At 36.7% G+C, this 26,515-nt stretch overlaps 7 protein-coding genes, 2 long non-coding RNA genes and 2 other non-coding genes across 13 annotated transcripts; 7 read left to right on the top strand and 4 right to left on the bottom strand.

The window, feature by feature from the left end:
• Positions 1-732: 732 nt before the first annotated feature.
• PLL2 (pol-like 2) lies at positions 733-3,512 on the bottom strand. Its single transcript, NM_120318.2, has 4 exons — positions 1,718-3,512; positions 1,517-1,630; positions 1,124-1,388; positions 733-1,027 (listed from the first exon to the last, which is right to left on the bottom strand). The coding sequence occupies exons 1-4, from the start codon at positions 3,245-3,247 to the stop codon at positions 912-914; spliced, it is 2,025 nt and encodes a 674-aa protein (NP_195860.1). The 5' UTR covers positions 3,248-3,512; the 3' UTR covers positions 733-911.
• A 764-nt stretch (positions 3,513-4,276) lies between these two features.
• AT5G00840 lies at positions 4,277-4,588 on the bottom strand. The gene has a single exon (NR_142442.1). It is a non-coding gene; the product is annotated as an other RNA (long non-coding RNA).
• DAU1 (TRM32-like protein (DUF3741)) lies at positions 4,538-8,231 on the top strand (the record flags this gene model as incomplete). Of its 3 annotated transcripts, none has more annotated exons than NM_001342654.1 (5): positions 4,538-4,685; positions 5,044-5,254; positions 5,525-5,613; positions 5,696-7,361; positions 7,449-8,231. In NM_001342654.1, 4 exons carry the CDS (start codon positions 5,098-5,100, stop codon positions 8,042-8,044), a joined length of 2,508 nt encoding a protein of 835 aa, NP_001318458.1. In that variant the 3' UTR covers positions 8,045-8,231. The 3 variants fall into 3 exon arrangements, with proteins under 3 accessions (NP_001318458.1, NP_001119155.1, NP_195859.1); NM_001125683.2 differs by lacking the exon at positions 4,538-4,685 and having other exon boundaries at positions 5,003-5,254; positions 7,449-7,744; positions 7,927-8,178; NM_120317.3 differs by lacking the exon at positions 4,538-4,685 and having other exon boundaries at positions 5,098-5,254; positions 7,449-8,221.
• A 74-nt stretch (positions 8,232-8,305) lies between these two features.
• On the top strand, positions 8,306-8,378 carry AT5G02385. The gene has a single exon. It is a non-coding gene; the product is annotated as a tRNA-Lys (tRNA).
• A 1,185-nt stretch (positions 8,379-9,563) lies between these two features.
• Positions 9,564-10,310, top strand: MT2B (metallothionein 2B). Its single transcript, NM_120316.2, has 2 exons — positions 9,564-9,708; positions 9,885-10,310. Exons 1-2 carry the CDS (start codon positions 9,644-9,646, stop codon positions 10,051-10,053), a joined length of 234 nt encoding a protein of 77 aa, NP_195858.1. The 5' UTR covers positions 9,564-9,643; the 3' UTR covers positions 10,054-10,310.
• Positions 10,311-10,825: 515 nt separating this feature from the next.
• AT5G02370 (ATP binding microtubule motor family protein) lies at positions 10,826-13,400 on the bottom strand. Its single transcript, NM_120315.4, has 9 exons — positions 13,159-13,400; positions 12,896-13,064; positions 12,402-12,777; positions 12,097-12,302; positions 11,688-11,992; positions 11,543-11,606; positions 11,303-11,402; positions 11,005-11,222; positions 10,826-10,921 (listed from the first exon to the last, which is right to left on the bottom strand). Exons 1-9 carry the CDS (start codon positions 13,362-13,364, stop codon positions 10,871-10,873), a joined length of 1,695 nt encoding a protein of 564 aa, NP_195857.3. The 5' UTR covers positions 13,365-13,400; the 3' UTR covers positions 10,826-10,870.
• Positions 13,401-14,478: 1,078 nt separating this feature from the next.
• On the top strand, positions 14,479-16,182 carry AT5G02360 (DC1 domain-containing protein; the record flags this gene model as incomplete). Its single annotated transcript, NM_120314.1, has 3 exons — positions 14,479-14,788; positions 15,251-15,847; positions 16,061-16,182. The coding sequence occupies 3 exons, from the start codon at positions 14,479-14,481 to the stop codon at positions 16,180-16,182; spliced, it is 1,029 nt and encodes a 342-aa protein (NP_195856.1).
• Positions 16,183-16,700: 518 nt separating this feature from the next.
• Positions 16,701-17,026, top strand: AT5G00835. The gene has a single exon (NR_142441.1). It is a non-coding gene; the product is annotated as an other RNA (long non-coding RNA).
• A 903-nt stretch (positions 17,027-17,929) lies between these two features.
• On the bottom strand, positions 17,930-18,152 carry AT5G00830. Its single transcript, NR_144230.1, has one exon. It is a non-coding gene; the product is annotated as an uncharacterized misc_RNA (transcript).
• Positions 18,153-19,435: 1,283 nt separating this feature from the next.
• Positions 19,436-21,619, top strand: AT5G02350 (Cysteine/Histidine-rich C1 domain family protein). The gene has a single exon (NM_120313.2). The coding sequence runs from the start codon at positions 19,542-19,544 to the stop codon at positions 21,495-21,497; it is 1,956 nt and encodes a 651-aa protein (NP_195855.1). The 5' UTR covers positions 19,436-19,541; the 3' UTR covers positions 21,498-21,619.
• Positions 21,620-22,657: 1,038 nt separating this feature from the next.
• AT5G02340 (Cysteine/Histidine-rich C1 domain family protein) lies at positions 22,658-24,553 on the top strand (the record flags this gene model as incomplete). The annotated part of the gene is made up of 1 exon (NM_120312.1): positions 22,658-24,553. The coding sequence occupies one exon, from the start codon at positions 22,658-22,660 to the stop codon at positions 24,551-24,553; it is 1,896 nt and encodes a 631-aa protein (NP_195854.1).
• Positions 24,554-26,515: the final 1,962 nt, after the last annotated feature.

Below are 26,515 nucleotides of genomic sequence, written 5' to 3'. Positions count from 1 at the left end.
CGCAAAATCCCTTTAAAAAATATTTGTTTAGTTTTCCTTTTATATACCGTGACTGAAGTAAAAAAAATGTGAATATGATAACATTTTAAGATAGATTATGATTAAAAAAATATTTCCTCAAAGTGACAATAAAATCATACTAGAAATCTTGGAAAAGTCACATTTTGTATATTTCCTAAACAAGAAAAAAACAAAAACAAAACCAAAATTGTCGTTTGTGAACTGAAAACTGGTAGTCGGAGGAAAAAAGACTTTAAATTGAAATCTGTGAGTAAAAATTGGATTTAAGTTAAGATTTTTATCTAACCATTGACAAATTGTCCAAACGCGTCTTTCGACTTTTTCAGATGAAAATAAATGACAACCATTAGAAGTTGGGATTTACAGGCTTTTGAGTGTCCAATAGTTTGAATCTTAATAATATTTTTTTTGAGGAATATATAAATAGAATTCTAGACTTTTTGGTATGGGGAAATATTTTCTGAAAAGGACTGCCAATTTATGTTCTATGTATAAAATCTCGTTGGAAAACAAATTATGACGATAGTACAACTCATGATGGACTAATTCAGAATTTCAGAACTATATAGCTATATAGTGTTTACTGTTTACATCTTTTCAAATAATATTGACATTAAAATCTTCTACATTATACATGTTAGAAAAGTAGAAACTAATAAATGGATTTGATATAAGCAAATACATAAATAAAATCATATGAAAAATATATATGCCACTTTGGTGTATTTTCACTAAACTATATAGTAACATAGATACAAGTACAACATATGAAAAAATTATGGAAAAAAATAAAATCAAATTGAGAATAAGAACTTTTAATCGGAAAAAATCATCAACCCGAGTTATTGTTATTCTTCAAATGATTCAGATTCATGAAAAAACAATAATATTCACATTGATGATCTCCATATTCTTCCTTCAAGAGAGATCACTATCACAGAGACATCATCGTGATACCTCCTACGATCTCCTTGCGGTATCTCCAACAATTCATGAAAATCCATACCTAAAATGAAACAAAAACAAACAAAGATCAGATTTCAACAATATTCAGATATTTGGCGTTTCTTTTATAAAAACACACACTATTTTATGTTCTTACCAAACTTGTTGGCAGCACGAAGGAGGACTTCTTGGATTAAGTGTTGAGCTGGATCGCCTTCAGGGAAAGCAGAGATGAAAGATTCAACCTCGAAAATGGCTTCTTGGTTAGAGAAATATTCATACAATCCATCAGAAGATAGGATTAGGAATTTGTCACGTGACGTTAGCTTGTGATGACATAATGATGGTGAACATGTAATATATGGTGATGTCCCGATATAATCGATCCTGAACATCTCTAAAAGGGCATCGTTCCATTTAGGCTGCGGCAAAAAAAAACTCAACATTAAATACAATAACATTAGTCTAAGGTTTGGTTCATATTACAAACCCCATAATACAAAAAAATTTATACATAATCTAACGTGTAGATCTTGAGTGATGTTATTACCTGTTTGAGAAAGCCAGCTCCAAATGCACGAGTGACCTTAAGATAACCTTTAACTCTATCATTCTCTACGGCACAATCATCGTCAGGATGTTCCTTCTTGATTCTTCTCACTTCCTATCCTCATAAAACAAAACCTATATCAATTTATATATCACTCTAATTACAACAAAAACTCTACTTATCTGTTTACTAATTAATTACCTCTTCAATTCTTGTGCTATGTTCCATGTTAAGTTGTAGAGGAACCAAAGTATTACGCATTGCTCCATTCATCAAAATTTCTTTATCTTCTAATGAACTATCTTCTCTTATTCTCTCCAACTCTTTTTGCCTCTTTCTCCCGGTTGCTAAATTAGGTTTCCGGCCTAAAACCGCTCGGCTATCCCCGACATTCATCACGTAAACGTCTTCTCCTTTCATCAATGTCACGAGAACACAAGACCCCATCAATGCTAACTCTGGATTCTCTTTAACCATTTGATCAGCTAGCTCTAAATACGCGTCTTCGGTTTTCCTCAAAGCTTGTAAAAGAGCTTTAAGAACATCTTTATGGTTTGTTGTCGTCGAATTTGATCCTTTCTGATCACACCTGTTATCAGATTTGGTCTTGTTATTTGACTTCTTCTCCCATTCACATCTCCATTTCAAACTCTTCGCTTGGTTTCTTGCACCGGAAGCAACTGCATCATCATTGTTTATCACGGGACAATTCTCTTTTCCTGACTCGGGATCTTCCTCATCAGAACATTTTCCGGTTTTGGTCATGCCGTTTTCTCCTAAAGATCTAAGCTTTTCGTCGTTCCAAAGTAACCCATTGAGCTCCTTTTGCACGGCGGTGTAAAGATTGTTGAGGAGATAATCCGGCGCATCTGGACCACTGAATCCGTCATAGATTCCGACAAAGACCCATCCGTTGTCTTCAGATACAACCACGTGTACACGATCCTCCCCTGCTTTCCCCTGAGCCCATTGAACATCTAAAACAGAGTTCATGCTCTGTTTTTCATCTTCTTCTTCAAGATCAGATTTAGGGTTCTCGTTGCTTCGTGAGGAAGTAATCACAGGTTCATGATGAAGACGACCAGAATCTGATGAATCAGAGCCGTTGATCGGCTCGATCACACTCTTCTTCAAGCGAGGTTTATTGTTGTTAGAGATTAGATTCGCGAATAGTGTTTTGAATGTGAGAAAATTCTTCTTCGATTTAGGTTTTTTTCTGATCTTCTTCGGTTTCTCTTTCTCCGTCTTCTTCGTTGATTCAATCGGACCCGAATACAACCCGCTTTCAATCGGACCCGATAAAAATCGTCGCTCAAACGGAGCTGACCCGAGACCCGACTCGTTAACAATTGGACCTGATTGCCACGTGGAGCCACGCGGCACAGGCTGGAGTGGTAAAGAGGCAAAATTACCGGAGCTCTCGAATGCGGAGGCGGAGACTGCGGAGCTGTACGGACAATCAGAATCCGATGACAGAGCTCCGGAGAGCGCCGTTGAAGGATTTGCGCTGACCGATGCGCCGGAGATTGAACGGAAAGTGGTTTCTTGGATATGATCTGATCGGAGAGGAGACTCCGGCGAAGGTAATACTACTCCGGGGAGATCTGGTCGAATATAGCAGAAAGAGTGGCCAAGTCCATCGTGAACGAGAGATACGTCGTAACGCCGGGAAATTTCTCCGGCGAGAGTTCCTGTACAGCAACCGGTCAAAGTGGTGACTCCATTTCCCATTTGTTTAAGAGAAGTGAGAGATTAGAATCTTTAAAACGATGTCGTTTTTCTCTAGCCACTTGAATCGGCGTTGTTCATGAAAAGGAGATGCTTGAGAATTGAGTTTGGTTGAATATATGTTGGAAGTTGGAACCAAATGAAGAAGAAGAGACAGAGTCACATAGGTGGGAGAGAGAAAGTGAAGAGTTGACTTTGTGAAGTTTTATTCTTTAGGGATTGGTTTATTCTAATTGTTAGTGGAATTAGTAAAATTATACTACAAAATACTTTTGGCCAAAATCTTTTCTATTAATTATTACGAACCTAAAGATTAGTTTGATTTAAGTTCAGATTATTTATATATTTATTGATATACGTCTTTTTCTTAAAAAAAATTGTCCAAATTAAGAGATTTTAGTTATAATTGATCTTATTGTTGTTTTTTTTTTGTGGGCTGAAGTTGGCACAATTTTTTAATTTCTAACCCAAGAAAATTCAAATCCTGTTAACATTCTGATTCGGGAATGCGCTATCCGATTCGGTTTGACTAAACCAACGTGCAATATCGAAGAAATAAAAACAAAATTATACTAACATATATAATGTTTTTGGTCTATTAAAAAACAGATGTTTTTTATACGAAGGAGTTGACTTTTGAGGAAGAGTGTGGTGGTTTTGTAAGAGATCAGAAAAGAAAGTAATTTAAGTATTAATGGCAAAAAGTCAAATGACTTGATAATGGGTTGAAAGCAAATAGCCAAATACAAATAGTATAAAAATATAGTACCATCTTGGAAATGAAAATAGAAATTACGTTATGGTTTTATCATTACGTGGAGAGTAAAAAAGAACGAATTTTACAAGACTACCACATTAACTCTATAAACTTCAAATATTCAATACACCCAATAAAATTTGCATGTGACATTTAGTCGCGAATAAATCACAAATGTCGTAAAACGATATATTTTCTTTAGACAGATAATCAGAGCAAATTTACAATTACACAAAATAAAAACTAAAAACTTTTTCTATATTTGTTAATTTTTATTTGGTTCTACAGGGAGGTTATTGAAGAATTGATATATACGCACTACCAGTTTCACATTTTAAAAAGAAAAGGGAGGTTAATATTATTGTGCCAGATATTGAAAAAGGGGCTAAAAATTGTCCTGAGCTGGGCCAATTGGTCAATCGTCAGCCCATTAAGGAACCCATGAAAAATCAAGATTATTATAGTTAGCCCATGTTGTTATAAGGCCCATTTATTCATTTTAATATACAAAACAAGATAAATAAATCCAAAATTCGTGAAAACGGCAAATTTCTGAAAGTTCATGTTACGCACGCACGCATGGTTCCGCTCTGTCTTCTCTCTTTCTTTCTTTCGCCATGGATATGGCAACCGAGAAGACGATGTTCCACACAAATCCATAAACATTTCACCTTTCCCACAAAGGTAACCACATTAATTCCGTTTCCAAATTGTGTCCATTTCGTGTATATATGATTGGGTAAATTGCCAAAATCACGATTACCGTTTTGGATTTGGGATCACCATTGATGACCTTGTACGTTGTAGAATGCGTATAAGTACGTTTTATGTTATTACTTAGTGTCTTCATTATTTGAAATTTAGATATATGTGAACGGTTTCATGCTCTTCAACCTTCACAATCTGGGTAATGTAAAAGATTGATCCAAAGTTCAATTCTCTGACCATTAAAATGTTCTGCTTCTGCAAAATTCTTATTCTGTTTTCGTTATAAATTTTGCTGGAGATTGATGTGTTTTATGGCTTATGTTTTGTTTTTCAGGTTTGATAAAGTTATAGCTTGAGTGAGTTTTTTTTTTTTTACCACAAGTAACCAATGGGGAAGAACTTGCGTCACAAAGTTACTTGCTCCCCAATCCAAAACCACCCTGGATTCATGTGGGGTCTATTTGACATTCTTAAACACAACCATTGGCGTTACATCAAGAAACGACTTCCTCACAAAAGACCCGTTTGTAGAAGAACCGCTCCTGGTAAGACAGTTTTGTTGATTCTTCTGCTCTCTCGTACCTTAGTTTGGTGTTTTTGCCATGTCCTCGTTCCGTTTTAGTACTTCAAAAGATAGCACACTTCATAATCTCAAATGTTTTGGTTTGGTTGGATATATGTGCTTGAAGCCAAGTTTAGTAATAGATAAGTTTATACCCTGGTTCTGTTTAATGTTCTCAGCTCCTATATTAATAAAGGAAGCTCATGACCATAATTGTTTATCTTTTGTAACATTTTCTATTTTCTGCTTTAAGGAACAAAAAACGAAGTAAACAACACTATACCATCATCACCAGATGGTATTCCAGTACCCAAGATCAAGCTGGAAGATAAAACAGATGTAGTAAGTTGATGCAAACTTATTATCTTACAGCGGTATGGTATATTCTTATTAACTCTCTCACCAATGGGACTCATTGCTTTAGGAATCTGTGCAAAGACCAAAGAAGCCTAGTTCTGCAGTAAAGTCCAAAGAGTCTTCCAACTCAGGAGAGAAAACAAAAAAGAAGCATAATCCAGAGGAGAAGTCCAAGAAACTTAATTCAGAAGAGAGGTCAAGAAAAACACATTCTGAAATCAAAAGGTCTGTGAAAGCTTTGATCAAGGCACTTGTAATAGAGGACAAGTCTAAGAAGAAAGGCCGTCACCACCGTAGCTGTACTTATCCTGTCCAGTCAAACTCAAAAGAGAAGGATTCATTGAGTGAGGTTGGATCTTCAGATAAGAATTCCTCAAATGGTGATGAACGTAACCGTGTCTTTAACAAGAAGGTTGGCATTTCACCCGCGGTTGGTTCGTTGAACCCGCTTTATCTCATGTCTGAGGAATCAAGCAACAGTGACAGTGAAGAGTTTAGAGTAGATAACAACATTCAAGTTGATGATAACACTGATGGAAGCAAATCAGATTTTGATGAAAAAGAGTTTAAGAAAAAAGAGAAGAGTGATGATGAGGAAGCTTGGTTTGACCCAAAGATGAGACACACCAAGGGCTTCTCAGAAAATGATGATGATACATCACCTAGAAGGTCAAAAGCATGTCTTGATGCTCTTAACTTGATACACATGAATAGAAACTTCTTGTTAAAGGTATTGCAGGATCCGGGTTCTCCTCTAGCCCGGCATTTCCAGAGCCAACAATCTTTTAGCTCCAAAACTATGACTAAAGCTGGATCCTTTCCTACTCATGGTATCAATAGAGAGGATCATAATAAAGCGTTTGACCCGGTGGGAGATGTCGATAAAATACCGATGTCTCCTCCTTCCATAGCTGCAGAGCACAGAGCTGATGGGATTCAGAAGATGAATGAAACAGTGTTGAAATTGGGTGATGAAGATTCATCTGGTTCTGGTTATGCAAGGAAGCGAGGAAAGAACCAAGTTGTGATCAAACGTTTCAAGGATCTAAGACAGAAGATAAAGCATGTGATTAATGAGAACAAGAACGAGAAACACCGTATCACTATGGATGCTGTGTTGGACAAAGTACCTCGGAAGTACGGTTTTTCGAAAGATTTGAGAGACGATATTTTCGAACACTTGAAAGGAAACTCTGCAGCTAAGAACAACAACAAAGCAGAAGGTACAAAACTGAAGCAAATAACAAGAGCTTCGTCGCTGTGTGGTTCGCTGGATAGATATCTTCAGCTCTATGAGTGTAGCTTCCAAAGAGAAGCGAAGAACAGTAGTAATTCAGAGAAATCAAAGATGGAGTTAGAGGAATCAGCGTTGCCTTCTAAGAGAGCTCCTAAATTCTTGGGGAGGATTCTTTCGTTACCTCAAATGAAATTTCATGCTTTGAAGATTGATGACCTTACTGTCCAATCAATAGAGGAAGAACAAGATGGCTTGGACAACATTTCAGAGATCTCAGAAGATCACTCTCAGTCTTCAGAACATGAAACACTTGACCAAACAATGGATGCTTCTGAGGATTCACCCGTTGATGCAGAAACAGAACAAGACAGAGAGATCTCTACGCTTGACGTTGAACATGAAACAAGATCGTTAAAAGAATCATCAGAAGAAAGTCCTAATAACGTTTCTACAGTTGATATTGACGAAAATGCTTCTGTATTTGATATCTCTCGAGGTATGTATATATCTTTAACATTCAATCATTTCTCCATATCAAAGTTTTCCATCAAATTGAGAAAGTTATTTTTTTTTTGTTGCTCAGATTTAGATACAGAGACTGTCTCAACAAGCAAACAATTAGATGAAGAAGTCCTCAACATAGATGCACAAGATAAAGTGAAATTCAACTATGTAAGAGACATTCTCGAGATCTCCGGTTTCAATGCACCAGAATCTCTCTCAATGTGGCAATTAGATTACCAGCCACTGGATCCATTAGTCTACGAAGAAGTGACAACGACAACAACAGGATGTATGTTCCAAGATCCAGAATGTTCAAGAAATGAAGAAGAAGGCGGTAACTGCAACCACTTGCTTCTTTTCGATCTAATCAACGAGGTACTAATCGAAATCTACGAAAGGTCTTACCATTATTATCCTAAACCGTTATCATCCCTATGTAAGATCCATCCAATGCCGGTGGGGTATAGTGTTTTGAAAGAGGTTTGGGTTAGAATAAGCTGTTACTTGCGTTACAAGCCATACGACGAACAACAATCGTTTGATAAGGTTATGAGTAGGGATTTGTCGAGAGACGATGGATGGATGGATTTGCAGTTCGAGAGTGAATGTGTTGGGATTGAAGTTGAGGATTTGATCTTCGAGGAGCTTCTGGAAGAATTGCTTATATCATGTTAATAGGCATTCAAGAACTCGAATCATTTCTTCATTTTTCTTCTACTTTGTTGCTTTGCTTGGAGTTTAAGGTACATAAAAGAGAAAATATGGTGTTTGTATGAGTTTTTGTTGTTGTTTATGATAAAACTTTGTTTAAAAGAAATTGTAGAGGATAAATTTTTGGAATATACAAAAATATTTTCAGGTGATTGATACATTCATAGTTTATATAATATGGTATACTATGGTATAATAACATTGTGCTACAAGATTTTAACAAAAGCCCGTCTAGCTCAGTTGGTAGAGCGCAAGGCTCTTAACCTTGTGGTCGTGGGTTCGAGCCCCACGGTGGGCGATACTTTTTATGCGATTTTGAGATTTGTGTCTTAAAATGTAATCGTGATAATATTAACTACGCAACTGTTCATTTCAATTCTTGTGAACGTGTAAACCTCGAAACTACACAAATCAAATCACGAGATCCTTTCCTTTTTTCATATAGATACTCTTTTACTTTTTTATAGAATTAGACTTATCGACACTCCATGATGATTCCCATATGGATGGTTCTCATATTTTTAACATTACTTTTTACATAGATCGAATTTTTGGAAATGTATCGAAAAAAGAGGAGAGATTCGATTCAAATACCCACATAGAACGGACAAGGTCAATAATGGGCCCACTATTCTTTTGAGAGCCCATCTCAACAAGTTGAATCATCTTTTTTGTGTACTCTCACTTCACCTTTTGACAAAAAGTCATGGAAGCCAAACTTTGGAACACTACTTTACTTTGCCAACATCTTGTTTTGTTGAATACCTTTTTCAAATTGGAAACCAAAGACATATCTAAAGGGAAAACCTGTAGGACAATAAAACAAAGAAGTGATAGCTAAAGTCTAAACTAATCTCAATATATGTAAATCAAAGAGATAACTAATGAAAAATATGAAAATTTTCGCGAGGATTAATGAACAAAGGAATTTTTTTTTTTCCTTCTAAAATTTTTTATTAGACAATTGGTATTACAATGACAACTACGAAGCTAATACAAAACTTCGGAAACCAACTTATTACATAAGCAAAATTATGTGTCATATACTGAAAATTACGAAACTGAAAAAGTGAATTTAACGATTTTTCCTTTCGATAAGCTTTATTCGCTAACATGTTAACATGTTAGAACATAGAAAATATTGAAAAAAAATTTATGTTTAAATTGTCAAATGGAAATATACTTTACACTTTTATTTGTATTAATTGTTACTTTGCTCTCCTAGTTATAAAGAAGTAAAGTCTATGATTTTGTTACTTCTTTTTTTCTTGTAAATCTTTATACATGTAAAAAGCTTTTGTTTCCAACTCTAATCCTCAATATTTTATTTTTCTGTTTATTGGAAAAGGGCTGTAAACTAAAATTATTTACTTGAGGAACGATTATTTAGGTGATAAGAGTGGACAAAGATCGTTGACACGTGGACGGTCTACAAATTCTAATTTTGCCTATAAATATCAAAGCTCCTGAATATGTAAGTTTCATTCACTGATTATCGTTTAAGGCAAATTAAGATCATCTTCATAAATCTTCTCAGATCTCTTCCAATTTTCTAGAAAAAACATGTCTTGCTGTGGTGGAAGCTGTGGTTGTGGATCTGCCTGCAAGTGCGGCAATGGTTGCGGAGGGTACGCGTTTCTCGATCTCTCATAATTCTGATTCTTCTGGTGTTTCTTGTGATTTTCTGAATCAAAAACCCTAATTTCTCGATGAGATTATAATACAATTTTAATCAAATCTTTCTGGTTTTAATTATTCATCATTTTTAACCCATGATCTTTATTTTTTTTGGGGCTTTGTACAGTTGCAAAAGGTACCCTGACTTGGAGAACACCGCCACCGAGACTCTTGTCCTCGGTGTTGCTCCGGCGATGAACTCTCAGTACGAGGCTTCCGGCGAGACTTTCGTTGCCGAGAATGATGCTTGCAAATGCGGATCTGACTGCAAGTGCAACCCTTGTACCTGCAAATGAAGAACTTCATAAACCCTAAGTCTGTAATAACCCTAATGTTATGTTAGGTTTGCTTATATGTAATAATTGGCTGATTTTTCCGGTAGTTTTGCCGGCGACGTTGGTCTTTCTCTTCTTCTGTGTGTGTTTTTATGGTTTGGTCATTAAGATATCTCTGCAAAGTTTTATCTTTGTGACTTTATTAATCCTAAGACTATTATGGGTTTGTATTAAAGTTTGCTTCTTTCTTGCTCACTACACAATTAAGATTCAAGCCCATTGTCTCTCTGGTTATAAAGCTTAAACATACAAGAACAGACAATAATGAAATTACACGAGATAGAACTGATATAATACACAAGTGTTGTTGTTTGCTAGAGACAACAACTAAGGTGTTGTTGAAGCAGAAACTGGCTTCTCGAGGACTCCTTCAGTGGCTTTTTTGAATAGGTTATGTACCTGTCTTGAGGTGAAACCGATCTTTTCTAAGTCGGTAAGCTGTTGAGAATCCATACATTTGGTTAGTAGATGACAGATAGTTTAGCACTAAACGCTCAAATTTGGGGAGAGATATTGAGTGTGTTACCGATTTTAAAGGGCTTGTTTCTCTGAGTTCAATGATGTACTCAGCCATCTTCTGCCCAATTCCCTGAAAACAAAAAAATGAAACAGAGCTACATGCAGTGAAATCAATAGAGACTATGGAAGTAAGGTTACCTTTAATTCCCTTAGCTCCTCTCTGTGTGTTCATAAATTAATATATGAATGAAGTTAGTTCTTGTGTGATCCTAAGGGTAATGAAGAATCAAAGGTAGGCAGATGAAACTGGAGGCTATTATTACCTGTTGGCTGTGTTCAAGAAGTGAATGTACTCTTTTATGAGAGAGGTCTGTGATAAGAAAGTAAATTGCATAGAGAATCAGATTTCTAGTGTTCTTGTCAAATATACCATGATTTTGGGAATGTTGATACCTTTAAATTATTGCTCCATGCATTGAACTTCTGGCAAGTGCCTTCCATCTGCATAATTTCAGGGTTTGTAGAAAGAAAAGGTGTTTTTGGGGTCATTGGCTTCAGAAAAGGAGAGCTTCCGTGTGCTGAATTTGGTTTTGCATTGGAGTCTATTGGAGATAGAGCTTCTCGAAGAGGACTCAGTTCAGTATATTTCTTCTCGACATCCAATGTGTTATCTAGAATAAACGCACACAAAAGTAAGGAGAGAAACGAAATGTCCAGATTCTTCATCAATAAGTGGCTCAAGAAAGCAAACCTCTCAAGCTTGCTTCTGATACCAATAGATTCTCTTCGCCAGATGTGTCTCTCTCATCTTCTTTGGTTGGAGAAGCTAACTGCAGATTCCGTATAGGTTCCTGGATGTTCAGAGAACTCCATCACTTAAAAAGATTCTTATGTTGTATGAAAGTATAAATCCAAATGTGGAGTAGAATATAATATACATAGAGAAACTAGCTATATCGATGTTATTCACAATGAATGCAGAAGAGCATACCCATAAATGTGAAGCAGCAAGAGTTTCCACACCAAATAAGTTTCTTGCGGTCACAAATGCGTCCCTGTGCATGAGTAAAGTATGAGGGAAGTGGTTTTAAGATGTAGAACACTTAAAAACTAGACCAGACCATTCAAAGGGATACCTCTGTCCTGTGCCGGCAAGCTTAGCACTTTCTGCAATGGCTGATCTATGACAGAGTAATTTCTTGACTGAGCTTTGAGAAATTGAAGTCTGGTTTGTACCCATCAATGGAGACCGTATTGCCATCATTCTATGCGCGCTCTTCATCTTGCCTTTTGATTCAAGCCAAGCTTGCAGTTTTGCTTCCATGTCTATCTTAACCTTGGGGGTCTCTACCTTGGGATTCAGAGAAACATTGTTTGAGATGTGCCTTGACCTTGCAGCCAGGCTAACGGTGCGAAGAGATTCTTGGTATTCTCCAGGATTCTATGACAACCAAAAGAAGCAAATAGATTCATCACATTAGCCACTTAGGATATATCCTGATCAAAGCAATGAACCCAACTAACAACAATAGCTAATCTTCTTACCAGACATGCGACCATGAGAGCCCTACTTGTTCCACCAAGTGAATCCTGCAGTATTCTAGTCAATTTGGTTTCCCTGTATGGCACTCTAGGGAGGTTATTATTCAGTGCATAAACCACATTGGACAATGCAAATAATGACTGATTAATCTTGGCACTCTCTTGTAAACGGATCCCTTCATTGCCTGTCCTTCTATTGTCTTCGTTACCTGCTCAAGCCATAGAGTTTTTTGTTAATGTTGCAGATAAAAGAACATGTAGATGCTCCTCTTACTCTAGCAAATGCTTGGAAAATGGTAAAAACCAACCTGCAAGATCAATCAGATTGATTTTACCAGTGACAAGCCCTTGTGAGGTTACTGAGATCACAAGCACTCCATGGCTTCTACTAGAGACATCATTTAAACCAGTGTGTGCAACTTTCCTCCTCTGAACGCCACACAAATACGCCTCTTGAAACTCAGACATGGACTTAACAGGGACACTAGAAAGTCCCTTAAGATGAACTTGTCCATCTTTATCATCCCAAACAGCAATCTCGTTGTCTTTAACTTCTAGAAGATCCCAACATCTGTCCATGTAAACTTCATAATATGAAATCTCAGCCCTACTCCTTGTCTTCTCGCACATAGACAGAATGGTGGACATGGTCAATGGCATCAGACCTGGTAGCTCATCGATTCCCTGATAATCAAATGCAAAGAGAGCTGAAACCATTACAAGGAAGCACAGACCGAAGAGAATCCAATTAAGATTCTAACCGTAAATTCTAAATTGTGAAAGTTAATAGCTTTTAACAGACCTGCATCGTAAAAGTCTTTCCGCTTCCGGTGGCTCCATAAGCAAGCACAGTAGCATTGAAACCATGAAAGATCCCAGGAATCAAAGGGCTTACTTCTCTATCGAATATATGCTTCACATTATCATCCTCTCTCCCGTAAAACGCATCCAGCTGATAGCTTTCGTTACGACTGCTCCAAATTACACCGAATCACCAAATCCATATTCAAATTTCTAGTAATAAAGAATCAAAATTGAACAAGGGAAAACCAAAAAGACGATTACCAGCTATCTGGATCTTTGAGGTAAACCGCCACTTCGCTGGTATCTCCTCCATCGCCGCCGATTACGGAAACGCACGATCTCCCGTCACAACTCTCGTCCGAAATCTCCCGGGGAAGAAAAGGACGAACCCTAAGGACGACTCTGACATTAGAAATCGAAGACGAATCTAACAATTTGGTTTTCGCAGGGGTTTTCGAATCCACCATTCTCTGTGTATGTTTGAAAAAAGGAGAGAGATGATTAGTTTCAAAATTTGAGTGATCCGTTGATATTATATTTTTGAATTGGCTTATGTTAAAAAAAAATTTAGAAGGCCTTTTTTGGGCCCATTTATGCTCAGGGTGATTAATACTTTTAGATCGGACGGCTCTCGCTAAAAAACTATGTAATTACCGTTAGATGAGTTATCTCCATGATCCGACGGTTCACACTGGGGAGCCAAAACTGTCGTTTGTTACTTTGAGGTCTAAACTTCGAAACAATCGCCCTCAACGGCAGTTCACGTTCGCTAAAAATCCCATGTGCTTTGTTGACTTTCCCGGGTTTCAATATCTTACCACTAACCATTTTTTTAATATGATTTTCCAAATGTTGATTTTATATAGTTTTGTTTAACTTCACAACTTTTTTTGTTTGACAATTTGTCTATATACTAAACGACTATCATTTCTAATTAATAGACCATGTTAGAACACTCCCATTGGACAAATAATGGAGGTATCTTTAACTAAAGGAAATTCAAAATTAATTGCACAAAACAGATAAATTTCTAAGGAGACACTGAAAACACGATCTTTAATGGGTATCTCCACGTATCAACTAGTATTATTAATTAGTTTAAATAATTTAAAGAAATAAAAATCAAATAAATAGTTAAAGTAAATCATTTGTAGACATTCTCTTCGATTTTACCCACAAAAGATGCTCTTAGAGAGAGTAGTTTGTTTTTAGAAAAGGTAATATTCACATTTTTTCAGTTTTTTTTTTTCTAAATTCAAATTTTTAAGATAAATTAGTATATCAATCATAATTTAGTATGCTCTAACACGTTAACACATCAACAAATAGTACTGTTATTGAAGTTTTTTTCTTTTCTTCTTTTGTTCTTATAATGTTTCTCTATCAAACTTTCTAAATAATAAATAGACGATCCATAAAAAAATGATAATTACAATAAGTCAATTATAACTAAATTAAAAATGATAAACATATAGATCAAGCTTAGCTGTATCCTGTATACATCTATATGTAAGAGGGAGAGGAAGGAGAAGAAGAATATCACAAGTTCACAACTATCCAAAAAATCGTTTAGTAGTAGCCATGTATTCAAATTCAGTGGGTGAGTTTCGTGAGGGAGAAATCGATGGAAAACCATTTCTCATATACACTTTGTTATCTCAAACAGAGAGCCCTTCTTCCGGTGAAGCAGCGGTTGATTCCGATGGTGGGGACGGCCGCCTCTCTCTTGAGCCTCGGATCCTCTGTCCTACTTTACGTCTCAAAGTTAAAAAGTTGAAACCATACACGAGAGATTCAAATCGTAGCTTTTTCCCGATGGTTGTTTCCCCTCACTTCCCTACCATACAAAGCGGTCATGAACAACCCGAGTATATGCTTCATTCCGACAGCTGTAAGCTCCCTTTACTCCCTCTCTTTTGGTGCAACAATAAAAAACGTTCTATTTTCGAATTTATTTGCCGTGCATGCACAACCCAAGAACATGGCAGAAGCTATTACGTTTGTGTCACATGTGGTGACCAGTTCCACAAAGAATGTATTGGTTCTCCACTTGAGTTCAAACACCCTTTTTATCCTTCTCTTTCTCTCCAACTTTACAGTCCTCCCTCCGACCGCGTATTATGCTCATGTTGTCAAAAACGTATCGATGGCATGAATTATTATAGTCCTACCAACAACTTCACTCTGCATATATTGTGTGCATTCAAACCAATACCCTTTGTTATAGATCACCCAAAAAGGCATCCCCATCCTCTCACCTTTTTCCCAAAACAATCTTTTTTACCTTGCCATGTTTGTAGCCTCATTAAAGGACTTATTCCCACCTATGTTTGTGTTCGATGTGTCTTTGTAGTTCATCAAGATTGTATCTATTTCCCGTATGTCATAAAAATATCCCGTCACCACCACCGTATATCTTATACCTCCTCTCTTCCATCCGGAAAATGGTCTTGCGGAGTCTGTCGTCAAATGGTTGACAACGACTATGGTGCCTACTCTTGCAACAAGTGTGATGACTATTTTGTTCATTCAAGATGCGCGCTGCGGAGTGACTTATGGGATGGGATAGAACTCGAGGGAGTACCTGAAGAACCTGAGATTGTTGTTGAGCCATTTATCACGATTTCTGATGGTATAATACTCCATTTTTCTCATGGCCATCATCTGAAACTCAAGATCAGTAGAGTCTACGACGAAAAAAAGGTTTGTCAAGCGTGCATCCTTCCGATCTATGAGGGTAGCTATTATTCATGTATGGATGAATGTGACTTCATCCTTCACGAAGCATGTGCAAATGCACCTTGCAAGAAACATCATGCTTTGCGTCCTCACCCACTTACACTAACGGTCATCACTAGTGAATATGAAGGCAACGTAGGACGTTTTTGTTGTAATGCTTGTCAGCGTGAAAGTTGTGGTTTCGTCTACGAGGATCTCGGAGCAAAGATTGGTAATTCTAGAAGAAATAAATTCCAACTAGATTTACGATGTGCCTCAGTTTCTGAACCATTTGAATATCTAGGTCATGAGCATCTCTTATACCTAGCTTTGAATCCAGAAGAAGAAAAGTCAGCAATATGTCAAATCTGCCAACAAAGGGAAGATGAGTCTACTCATTGTAGAAAACTAAATTGCATTGAAAGTGATTTTTGATATGCTTTAGGTGTGCTACCTTACCATACAAGGCAAGGTATCAACATGACAAGCATTTCCTCAAATTTTATGAGACGAAAGAGGCAAATGATCATTCAGAGTGGTGTGATGCATGCGAAGGAAGAATATTAGATTTAAGAACGAGAGGGACCTATTCATGCAACGCAGATTTAAGAACGAAAGGGTTCTATTCATGCGACGACTGCTGCACCACTCTTCATATTGATTGTTTGCTTGGGGAAGACATGTATATGAAGCCTGGTCACACCATAATGTATAATATGACGGGTTTCGGCGAACATTATGAGAAGAAGCTTCGTATTCTTCGCAACAATACTTTGTCTCGGCCATTTTGCAATACGTGCAGGCAGCGTTGTCGTCAGAAAATAGTTTTCAAATACAAAAATGGTTATATATTTTGTGCTATATCTTGCCAGAAGCATATAATTCATTACTCATAGCCAGACGCTTTGTAATTTTTTAATCTCTCCATATTTCTTCATTAAAACGCATTGTAATCTTGTTTCTTATCCTCTTCCTATATGTAAGTTTGTTATGTTTTTTGATCGATGTTACATGTGCTCTGTTTTCACTTTTTGTTCTTTAAGAAGACCATTGTTGATTTCTGTTATATAATTTTATAATGTTTCTCATCTGTTTCGAAATTTGGAGAACTTCCAAAATTTGCTGCCTTTGGTTTGGTTAGAATTCATAGGCATATACAGATAATACGAATTTGAAAAAAAAAGATGGTTTTGCAGTTTTGTCTATTAAAAGGTCTTGGACTCTATGATGATGTCTTGTTAAAGATTCTATGAGTAAGGATGAATCTAGTTCTCATTCAAAGAAATCTGTATAGACGAGTCATTTAAGAGTCCATTAATTCATGATGGAAATCTATCATTATCTGTTAAAAAAAAAAACCATTTTGGGGCTCAAAATCTCACAAAGAGAAAAGCCTTTTCTGATGACAAAAAAAAGAAAAGCCTTCTCTGAGACAAAGGAGAGGCTTATTAAGGCGACCATGATCTTGGAAATCGAAGATGAACCCAACACTTTGGTTTTCACCGGTAATCAATATCCCTCTCGCAGTTTCGCTAATAGCTTAAGAAATTACCGTAGGATGAGCTATCTTCATGATCCGACGGTTCATTGCGTATGTAAACTATCAGATAGTCAACGCATCAATCAAAACTGCCATTTGAGGTTCAAGCATTTGTCCTCAACGTTGACCATCTGCATCTAACGTCCGTTAAATCCCACTAACCATGTTTTTGGTAATATGATTTTTCAAGTTGGGTATCTTTAATTCGTATGCTTGTTTAACAACATTACAACTTTTTTGTTTGACAATCTGTAGAGATAATAATACTAAACGACTATTATGTCATGTCTAAGAGAACATGTTAGAGAGTAACGTAGAACTAAACTTTATTTTTTAATTGAAATATTAATCTGGTATAGTTATCGACTAGACAATTATATTACGGATTTAAAATCGAAAAAATTCTCATGGATTTAGCTATAGAACCTTTGTTAAAACTTAAAAACTATCTCTGTATTACACGTCATAATTTTCTAATTACTTTTCCATCGATTTCCCTCTCACCGGAGATTTAATACTATGATTTTGCAAGTGCGAGTTATTTATACTATTGTTACAAGTTGCAATTATAATATGCAACAAATGCAGAAGCAGAGAATCCATGTTCTACACAGAAACTGTTCATAACAAAGACTAAACTCATGAGATTCATAAACAAAGAAAAATAAATGAAAGACTTTTCAATAACAAAGAATTTAAAAAAGACTTCAACCAATGAAATAATTGAAAAATATCAACACAGCGATCAAGGTTAGCTGTGGCATGTGGCTGTGTGTTCTTCCCAACAATACCCGATTTAGTTTTGTTTGAAACAAGATGTACAATCATTCAATATATGGTCATCCCTTTGCTACAAGTCCTATTAAAACAAAAGAACCACATTCCTATGTTCCATGTCTATAACATAACACATAAGGCAAGCAATATTTGGATCGGAGCAACAAACTTCTTTAAGTAACGGACAAGCAAATCTGCCTTCCTCGGTCCTTGGTACTTCATTGGAACTCTATGGTCATAGAGCCCAAAAGAACAAGTCAATCACATAAACGAGAGGAAAAAACCAGTGGCACTAAACTTTCATGTTAAAAGAATTGCCTTGATTAACAACATAGATCAAAGGTAGCAAAACGTGATACTCCTACAAATTATCACAAGCATAAGACTCGACCATGTAACTTATTCAGCTAAACGTGATACTAAAAACTCGGAGACGAATTATTCAATTTTGACCAATTCCAACAAAAATAAGCTCATAAAACTTAACTAGAAAAGAGATTCCCCGCAAACGATTGCAAGATTGAGCAATAGGTCAAGGGGAATTTCAGGTTTTTACCCAATTATTCAGAATTGGTAAATTGTTCGTAATCACCGGTTTCGTCACCTTCGTGGCTTCGTCGAGAGAGAGAGTTTGGCGGGAAAAAAAAATTAAAGTCCGATATTCTTTTTTCTTTTGTTGAAACTAAATATCCAATCACAAGTTGCCATGTGTCCGACTCTCTCCTATACTAAACTCTCTCCAGAAAACCAATCACCTCTCTTATTTTTAATCAGTTTACATTTGTTTTTTTTAAGTTAAACCAGAAAAATCCATAAATTTTATCAGAGAACTTCTCATTGGAGGTGTTATTAGAAGAGACGGAAAAAAAGGCTATTTAAGAATCCATTGGTTTTTTAATGTTAATTACAAAACAACTTTTATTTAAAACAAAGTTGTAATCTCTGAGTATAATATAAAACAGAAAGTACTTTTAATATTTTGAATTTCCGAGTGTGATTTGTTTATAATTTACAAAAAATCCGAAATTAATATGGTGTAGTGGAAAGCATTAACTGCCACGTTTATTTTTGTTTGACAATTAATTTGTAACGTGTGAGATAGTCAGAGCCTCAGAGAGTCAGAGGATATACAAAATTAATTGATAAAACTAGAATGGTCCAATTGCTAAAAATCCAAAAATATTCATATTCACATCGTTTCAGTGATTCGAAACAATAATTGACGATTATTGACGATTATTCTAAAGCAAAAAATTAGGAAATGGAGACGTGCTATGGACAGAATTTTAAAACTTCAGTTAAATAAGTACATATTAGATGATAGAACGATTTTTCTTTTTTTGTCAACCGAATTATTAAAGTGATGAACGATTAAAAATGTAAATCATTATTAAAATCAAGTGTGAATAAGTAATAACAAAGACTTTTCTTTAACAAAGAATATAAAAAGAGTTCAACAAACGAAATAATAATTGAAAAAATATTAAACATATCGGTAAAGATTAGCTGTGTGTGTGTCTTTAATGTTGTATATATGGAAGGATGAGAAGGAGACGACAAATATCACAACTACCCAAAATCATCTTTGTAGGCTAGCTAGCAAGCAGCCATGAATTCAAATTTAGTGGGTGTATTTCGTGAGAGGGAAATCGATGGGAAACCATTCCACACATACACTTTATCATCTCAAACAGACACCACAACTCCTTCTTCCTACGGTGAAACAGCCATTGATGGCGACGACCACCTCTCTCTTCAACAACCTCTTTTCCTCTGTCCTTCTTTACGTCTTAGAGTTTACGGGGAAAACAATTCTTATACTGAATTTCTCCCGTACAATACTTCCCCTCACTTCCCCAGCATAACAGGCGTTGATCAACAAGTCCAGCATTTGCTTGATTCCGACAGCCAACAAGTCCATGATTTGCTTCATTCCGACAACAGCCATGATGATGATGGTGATGAAATCTGTAAGCTCCCTGTTGTCCCTATCTATTGGTGTAACAGTAAAAAAGATGAGTATTTACAATTCACTTGCGGTGCATGTCAACTATCGAAAATTGGCACAGACTATTATATCTGTCTCAGATCTGATCAAATGTTCCACAAAGAATGCGTGGAGTCTCCGCTTGAGATCAAACACCCTTCCTATCCCTTTCTTTCCCTCAAACTTTACCATAATTTTAGCGAAAACGTGAATTGCATCTGCTGTGATTTAGCTCTCTTTAGCATGCTTTATCATTCTTCCACCTACAAACTTAGTATGCATCCTGTTTGTGCGATGAAGCCAATACCCATTTTAATAGACCACCCAAAAAGGCACCCCCACCTTCTCACCTTTTTCCCTAAACAAGCTTCCTTACTTTGCGATGTTTGTGGCCTCGTTAAAGAATCTTTTCCCACCTATGTTTGTGTTCGATGTATCTTTGTAGCCCATCGAGATTGTATTTATTTCCCGTACGTCATTAAAATATGCCGTCACCAACACCGTATTTCTTTTATCTCTTCTCTTCCATCCGGCAAATGGTCTTGCGGAGTCTGTCGTCAAAAGGTTAACAACAATTGTGGTGCGTACACCTGTAACAAGTGTAGACACTATTTTGTTCATACAAGATGTGCGTTGCGGGAAGACGTGTGGAATGGAAAGGATCTCGAGGGAGTACCTGAAGAACCTGAAATAATTCTCGAGCCATTTGAGACAATAGCTGATGGAATAATACTTCATTTTTCTCATGGCCATCATCTCAAACTCGAGAACAGTAGAGTTTACGACGAAAACATTATTTGTCAAGCGTGCATCCTTCCAATCTATGAGGGTAATTATTATTCGTGTATGGATCAATGCGATTTCGTCCTCCATGAGGCATGTGCAAATGCTTCTCGCAAGAAAGATCATGCCTTGCACGGTCACCCACTTACGCTAAAAGTCCAAGGTGAAGATTCCTTTTTCTGTTCTGCTTGTTGTCGTCAAAGTTGTGGCTACGCCTATGGAGTTGGATCTTACCAAATAGACTTCCGGTGTGCCTCGGTTTCTGAACCATTTGAATATCAAGGCCATGAACATCCTTTATTCCTAGCTTTAGACCGACAACAAGAACGTAAGGCAACTTGTCAAATCTGCCAACGGAAAATTGCTTTTCTTCGAAAACTAAATTGCATCGAATGTGATTATGTTCTATGTTTTATTTGTGCTACTTTACCATACGAGGCAAAGTATAAGCACGACAAACATTTCCTCACATTCCGAGAAGGGAAAAAAGGAAGTGATCAATTAGACTGGTGTGAGGTCTGCGAAAGAAACATAGTATACTCAAGAAAAGATGGCTTCTATGCGTGTGATGACTGCTGCACCACTCTTCATGTTCGTTGTTTGCTTGGAGAAGACATGTATATGTCGAAACCTGGTCACACCATAATGAATAATAAGAGGGAGGTTCATATTCTTCCCAACAATACCCGGTCTCGACCATTCTGCCATCATCATGATGAAGACCGTTGTCCATACAAAGTAATTTTCAAATGGCAGGACATGACATTTTGTTCTTACCGTTGTTTGATAAAGTAAAATGTCTTCGCTTTGTAATCTTCATTCCTTGTCTACATTTTGTAATCTTTTTCTTTTATCGATAACGCTTTGTAATTATCTACATCTACTGTGACTTTCTTGTCTTCTTCCAAATCTGTTTTAAAATTTGGAAAGGTGCTTGTGATGGTTATGTTTCTAAATTCTAAGGAAGCAGAGAACAAGCATGTGAAAAATTTGTAGTAGAAGAGAAGGTAAAGATAGAGTGAGGCCGGCTTAAGAGGGAGGGCAATGGGGCGTGGGCCCATAAAATTTCAGCTAAAATTATCATCAATTAAAGGGGCCCAAAAAATATTATATATCCTTAATAGGCGTGGGCCCATAAAATTTTCATTTATTAATCGAAGTATTTATTTTTGCGCAAGGGCTCACAATTACTTGAGCCGGCCCAAAAGACCATTGATAGACACTTCTCAATCCTCTCTTCTCTAACTATCAGCAAACAACAATTTTCACCATTCTTCAGTTTCCAACATAAATTAAGTAATCCAATTTTGTGAAATTTATGGCTAACCGACTTACATTGTAAATATCTTACAGCTTCTGGTAGCTCAATAAGCCAAGCTCGGTAGACTAGCAACTCCATCATCGCATCAAATTATGGTAAACGCACAATCCACAGTCACCAAGAGAGAGCCGTTTGAATTTACGGTGTTCAAATTTGTTTAAAGCCTTTTTCTTTATGTTGTTCAATTCTTCCTCCGCCTATGGGCTTATTTAGGGCCCAACAAATTACAGTAAAGTCCACAGGGGAAAAAAAGTTGTAAATGATCTGATGGTTTAAATTCATCTGGGACTGGGACTGGGACATCTGCATTGCCGATTTATAAAATAGCTGTATTTTCACGTTGGAAGGAAGGGAATAAAGAGATGAACTCACTGATTTTTAAGTTGCAATTACAGTATTTTGGTGAGTGGAGAGCATTAACTATATTATTTTTCTGTTTTAAAACAATTATTATGTCTAAGGAGAATGTGTGAGAGAGTCAGAGATTGTGAAACTTTTTTAATTGAGAAAATCACAAAGATTTATACACATTAATCAAGGTTAGCTGTGTGTTTCAAGTTGAATATACGAAAGAGGGGAGAAGGAGACAGAAAAAGAATATCACAACTGCCCAAAATCGTTTTTAGAAGCAACCATGAACCCAGTCGGTGAATTTCGTGAGGAAGAAATTGATGGAAAAACGTTTTTCTTATACAATTCTTCAACCTCCTCCGGTGAAGACATCCCTCTCCAACCTCTTTTCCTTTGTCCTCTCTTACGTGTCAAAACTCACAGCCAAAAAGATCCGGAGGCTAATTATGATGACCAAGGCTTTGTCCTGTTCGATATTTCCCCTCACTTCCCAAGCGCTGATCCACAAGTCCACTATATGCTTGATTCTCACAACCGCGGTCTTATCTGTAAGCTCCCTGTTCTCCCTCTCTTTTGGTGCAACAATAAAGAACCTAATGGTGCCGACTTCTGTTGTAGTGCATGCAAAATCACAAATCTTGGCACAGCCTACTATTTTTGTACCACATGTCGTAAAAAGTTCCACAAAGAATGTGTGGAGTCTCCACTTGAAATCAAACATCCTTCCTATCCTTTTCAATCTCTCCAACTTTATAGTTCTCCCTTTGCCCTTGTGAATTGCATTTGTTGTGATATAAGTTTCCAAGACATGATTTATCATTCTTCTACTTACAAACTGAGTATGCATCCTGTTTGTGCGATGAAACCAGTACCCTCTTTTATAGACCACACAAAAAGACATCCCCACCCTCTCACTTTTTCCCCTAGCAAAGCTTTCTTACCTTGCAATGTTTGCGGCCTGATTAAAGAATCTATTCTCACCTATGTTTGTGTTCCATGTGACTTTGTAGTCCATCAAGATTGTATCTATTTCCCGCATATCATAAAAATTTCTCGTCACCACCACCGTATCATTTTTACCTCTTCTCTTCCATCTGCAAAATGGTCTTGCGGAGTCTGTCGTGGAGAGGTTGACAATCATTATGGTGCCTACTCTTGCAACAAGTGTGGTGATTATTTTGTTCATACAAGATGTGCATTGAGAAAAGACGTGTGGAATGGAGAAGATCTCGAGGGAATACCGGAAGAGCCTGAGATGGATGTTGAGCCATACGAGACGATAACCGATGCAATTATACTCCATTTTTCTCATGACCATCATCTAAAACTCGAGATCAATAGAGTTTACGATGAAAACAAGTTTTGTCAAGCGTGCATCCTTCCAATCTATGAGGGTACTTACTATTCATGTATGGATACATGTGACTTCATTCTACACGAAGCATGCGCTAATGCCCCTCGAAAGAAACACCATCCGTTGCATCCTCACCCGCTTACGCTTAAGGTCGTCAGTATTGGATACGATCATTACAGAAGAAGAGGGAATTACTTCGAATGTCGTGCTTGTAGGCGTCAAAGTTGTGGTTTTGTTTATGATAGTCTGGGTTTCTCACTTGATTTGCGCTGTGCCTCGGTTTTCGAACCATTTGAATATCAAGGCCACGAGAATCCCTTATTCCTAGCCTTAGAGCCAGATGAAGAAAAAGCGGTGATATGTCAAATCTGCCAAGAAGATGGTGATGGAAATAACTATATTAGAAAACTAAATTGCATGGAATGCAAGTACATTATATGTTTCAGGTGTGCTACCTTGCCATACAAGGCAAAGTACAAGCATGACAAACATTTCCTCACATTTCGGGAAGGGAAAGAGGGAAGTGATCAATTAGACTGGTGTGAGGTATGCGAAAAGAAGTTAGTATACTCAAGAAAAGGTGGGTTCTATGCGTGTGATGACTGCTGCGCCACTCTCCATGTTAATCGTTTGCTTGGGAGAGATGAGTATATGCTGAAACCTGGTCATACTGTAATGAATTATAGGTCAAACATTCATATTCTTCCCAACAATACCATGACTCGACCATTCTGCCATGGTCATAAAGAAGATCGTTGTCCACACAAAGTAGTTTTCAAATGGCATGACATGACATTTTGCTCTTACAGTTGTTCGATGCATTAGATGTCATCATCGCCAGTGCTTCGTCGTCTCTTATTCGCTATATTTCACTCCCCATTTGCTTGTCTACGTTTTGTAATATGTTTCTTCTATTAAAACGTATTGTAATACTTTTGGATTCTTAACTTCTTCTAGATCTCTACTTTTCTAGTTCCCCATTTGCTTCATCTTCTTGTTTGTCTGGTTGTTTACGTTTTTGTGTAATCTTTTCTTTTACTAAAACGCATTGTAATTTTCTATATCTTCTTACCCAAATACCTCGACTGATTGATTATATCTCGGCCTTTGGACTTTAAATTATGGGCCAATTCGGACGGCTCTCGCTTAAGAAACTACAGTTAACAAAAAAAAACCAGAATGAGTTATCTTAGTGATCCGACGGTCCATAATCATTGAGGACCTCTGATTTGCCGATGTGTACAATGGTCAACGCATCAGCTAAAGAGTGTCGTTTGAGGTTGAAACTTTTGTTTGCAACGTCAACCTTTCTTCTACTTTTAACGTCCGTTAAATCCCCCTGTGGGTTTCTTGTCACCATTTACGGTTATAGTTTGATTTCAGATAACCGGTTCTATCAAACCACGCATTAAACTCGCTGTTTTCGTTTTTATTCGAAAGAATATTATAATTAGCCCAGTCACATGAATAAATTTCGTAAAAAAACACATATTTTCTCAATTCATTTAACCGGTTTATTCCAAACCGACTCAAAAGAAGTATAAGAAAAACATTTGAGTCGGTTTGGAATAAACCGGCCGGTGCCAAATTAACGGCGGTTAGCAGTTACGTCGGCGGAAGAAGTATTCGTTACAATATTTGTTTTAATCCCAATTAGTCTCCTTCTCCTTTCTCTCTTCTCTCTCGTTCAACGGGCAAAGTTTTTTTCGAATATAAGTTTTGGTTTGTTTTTTAACGTTCCCTTCTTAATGAAGATAGAGATACAATTTATGGAGAATAAGCAACCATTAGCTGCTTCTTGCTCCTCTGCATCCGAAGGCAGTGGCTGTTTCTTCCTCAAGTCACCTGAAATCGCAACTCTTGCCACAGTATCTTCATTTCCTCGGTACTTTTACTATCTTTTACATTTCATCTTCTATCTGTGTGTTTATACAACTTATTATGAAATTGATTGATTGGAAAGATTGTCCTTTGATGACTTACACCGAACTCATTTTGGTTTTTGTTATGTTTTAAATTGGGTAACCCAACTCAACTCAACTTATAATCAAATGAGTTTATGGTTAAATGAGTTATGAGTTGACCCAACTCATTTTGTTAAATGGGTTGGGTAACCCCATAACTCATTTAATTTGATGGGTTGAGTTGTTAAATGAATTAACTCATTTAAGTAATAATTTAATTAATTATTATTATAAAATAATAATAAATAATTATCATTATTAATAATTATTAATTCATTATCATCAAACATAGGATATTTACGGATTCCACTTTTTACGGGTTTACGTATTCAACGAGAAAATTACGGGTTTACGTTTTTGGCGGGAAAATCACAAGTTTACGTTTTCGGCGGGAAAATCACGGGTTTACGTTTTTGGCGGGAAAATCACGGGTTTTCGTTTTTGGCGGGAAAATTACAACTTTACGTTTTCGACGGGAAAATCAAGTGTTTTCGTTTTTGACGGGAAAATCACGGGTTTACGTATTTTGGCGGGAAAATCACGGGTTTTCGTTTTTGGCGGAAAAATCACGGGTTTACGTTTTTGGCGGAAAAATCACGAGTTTATATTTTTTGTTGGGAAAATCTTGAGTTTTCGTTTTTGGCTGGAAAAATCACGGGTTTACGTTTTTTGCGGGAAAATCACGAGTTTACTTTTTCTCAATTTCATCGCTTGTATATTTAAGAAATTTGGAAAAATATTAATTTTGTTAAATTGGTTTAGATGTGTTGGTTAAACTTAAATTGGTATTTGTTTAGAGATTTTGGTTGGTTTGATTCAATTT

The sequence above is a fragment of the Arabidopsis thaliana genome, chromosome 5, assembly GCF_000001735.4.
Source record: "Arabidopsis thaliana chromosome 5, partial sequence".
NCBI classification, from domain to species: Eukaryota; Viridiplantae; Streptophyta; class Magnoliopsida; order Brassicales; family Brassicaceae; genus Arabidopsis; species Arabidopsis thaliana.
The sequence above is the reverse complement of the archived record's forward strand: the minus strand, read 5'-3'. Positions and strand labels throughout refer to the sequence as shown.

What these genes read in the sequence shown, in the direction of transcription:
- PLL2 (NM_120318.2), bottom strand. Translation starts at nt 3,247, where the DNA reads ATGGGAAATGGAGTCACCACTTTGACCGGTTGCTGTACAGGAACTCTC. An exon ending in ATAGCACAAGAATTGAAGAG is followed by an intron (nt 1,631 to 1,717) that starts GTAATTAATTAG and finishes TTATGAGGATAG; the next exon opens with GAAGTGAGAAGAATCAAGAA. An exon ending in TCGTGCTGCCAACAAGTTTG is followed by an intron (nt 1,028 to 1,123) that starts GTAAGAACATAA and finishes GTTTCATTTTAG; the next exon opens with GTATGGATTTTCATGAATTG.
- MT2B (NM_120316.2), top strand. Translation starts at nt 9,644, where the DNA reads ATGTCTTGCTGTGGTGGAAGCTGTGGTTGTGGATCTGCCTGCAAGTGC. An exon ending in TGCGGCAATGGTTGCGGAGG is followed by an intron (nt 9,709 to 9,884) that starts GTACGCGTTTCT and finishes GGCTTTGTACAG; the next exon opens with TTGCAAAAGGTACCCTGACT.
- AT5G02370 (NM_120315.4), bottom strand. Translation starts at nt 13,364, where the DNA reads ATGGTGGATTCGAAAACCCCTGCGAAAACCAAATTGTTAGATTCGTCT. An exon ending in CAATCTGATTGATCTTGCAG is followed by an intron (nt 12,303 to 12,401) that starts GTTGGTTTTTAC and finishes TGGCTTGAGCAG; the next exon opens with GTAACGAAGACAATAGAAGG. An exon ending in CTTGCCGGCACAGGACAGAG is followed by an intron (nt 11,607 to 11,687) that starts GTATCCCTTTGA and finishes ACTCATGCACAG; the next exon opens with GGACGCATTTGTGACCGCAA.
- AT5G02350 (NM_120313.2), top strand. Translation starts at nt 19,542, where the DNA reads ATGAATTCAAATTTAGTGGGTGTATTTCGTGAGAGGGAAATCGATGGG.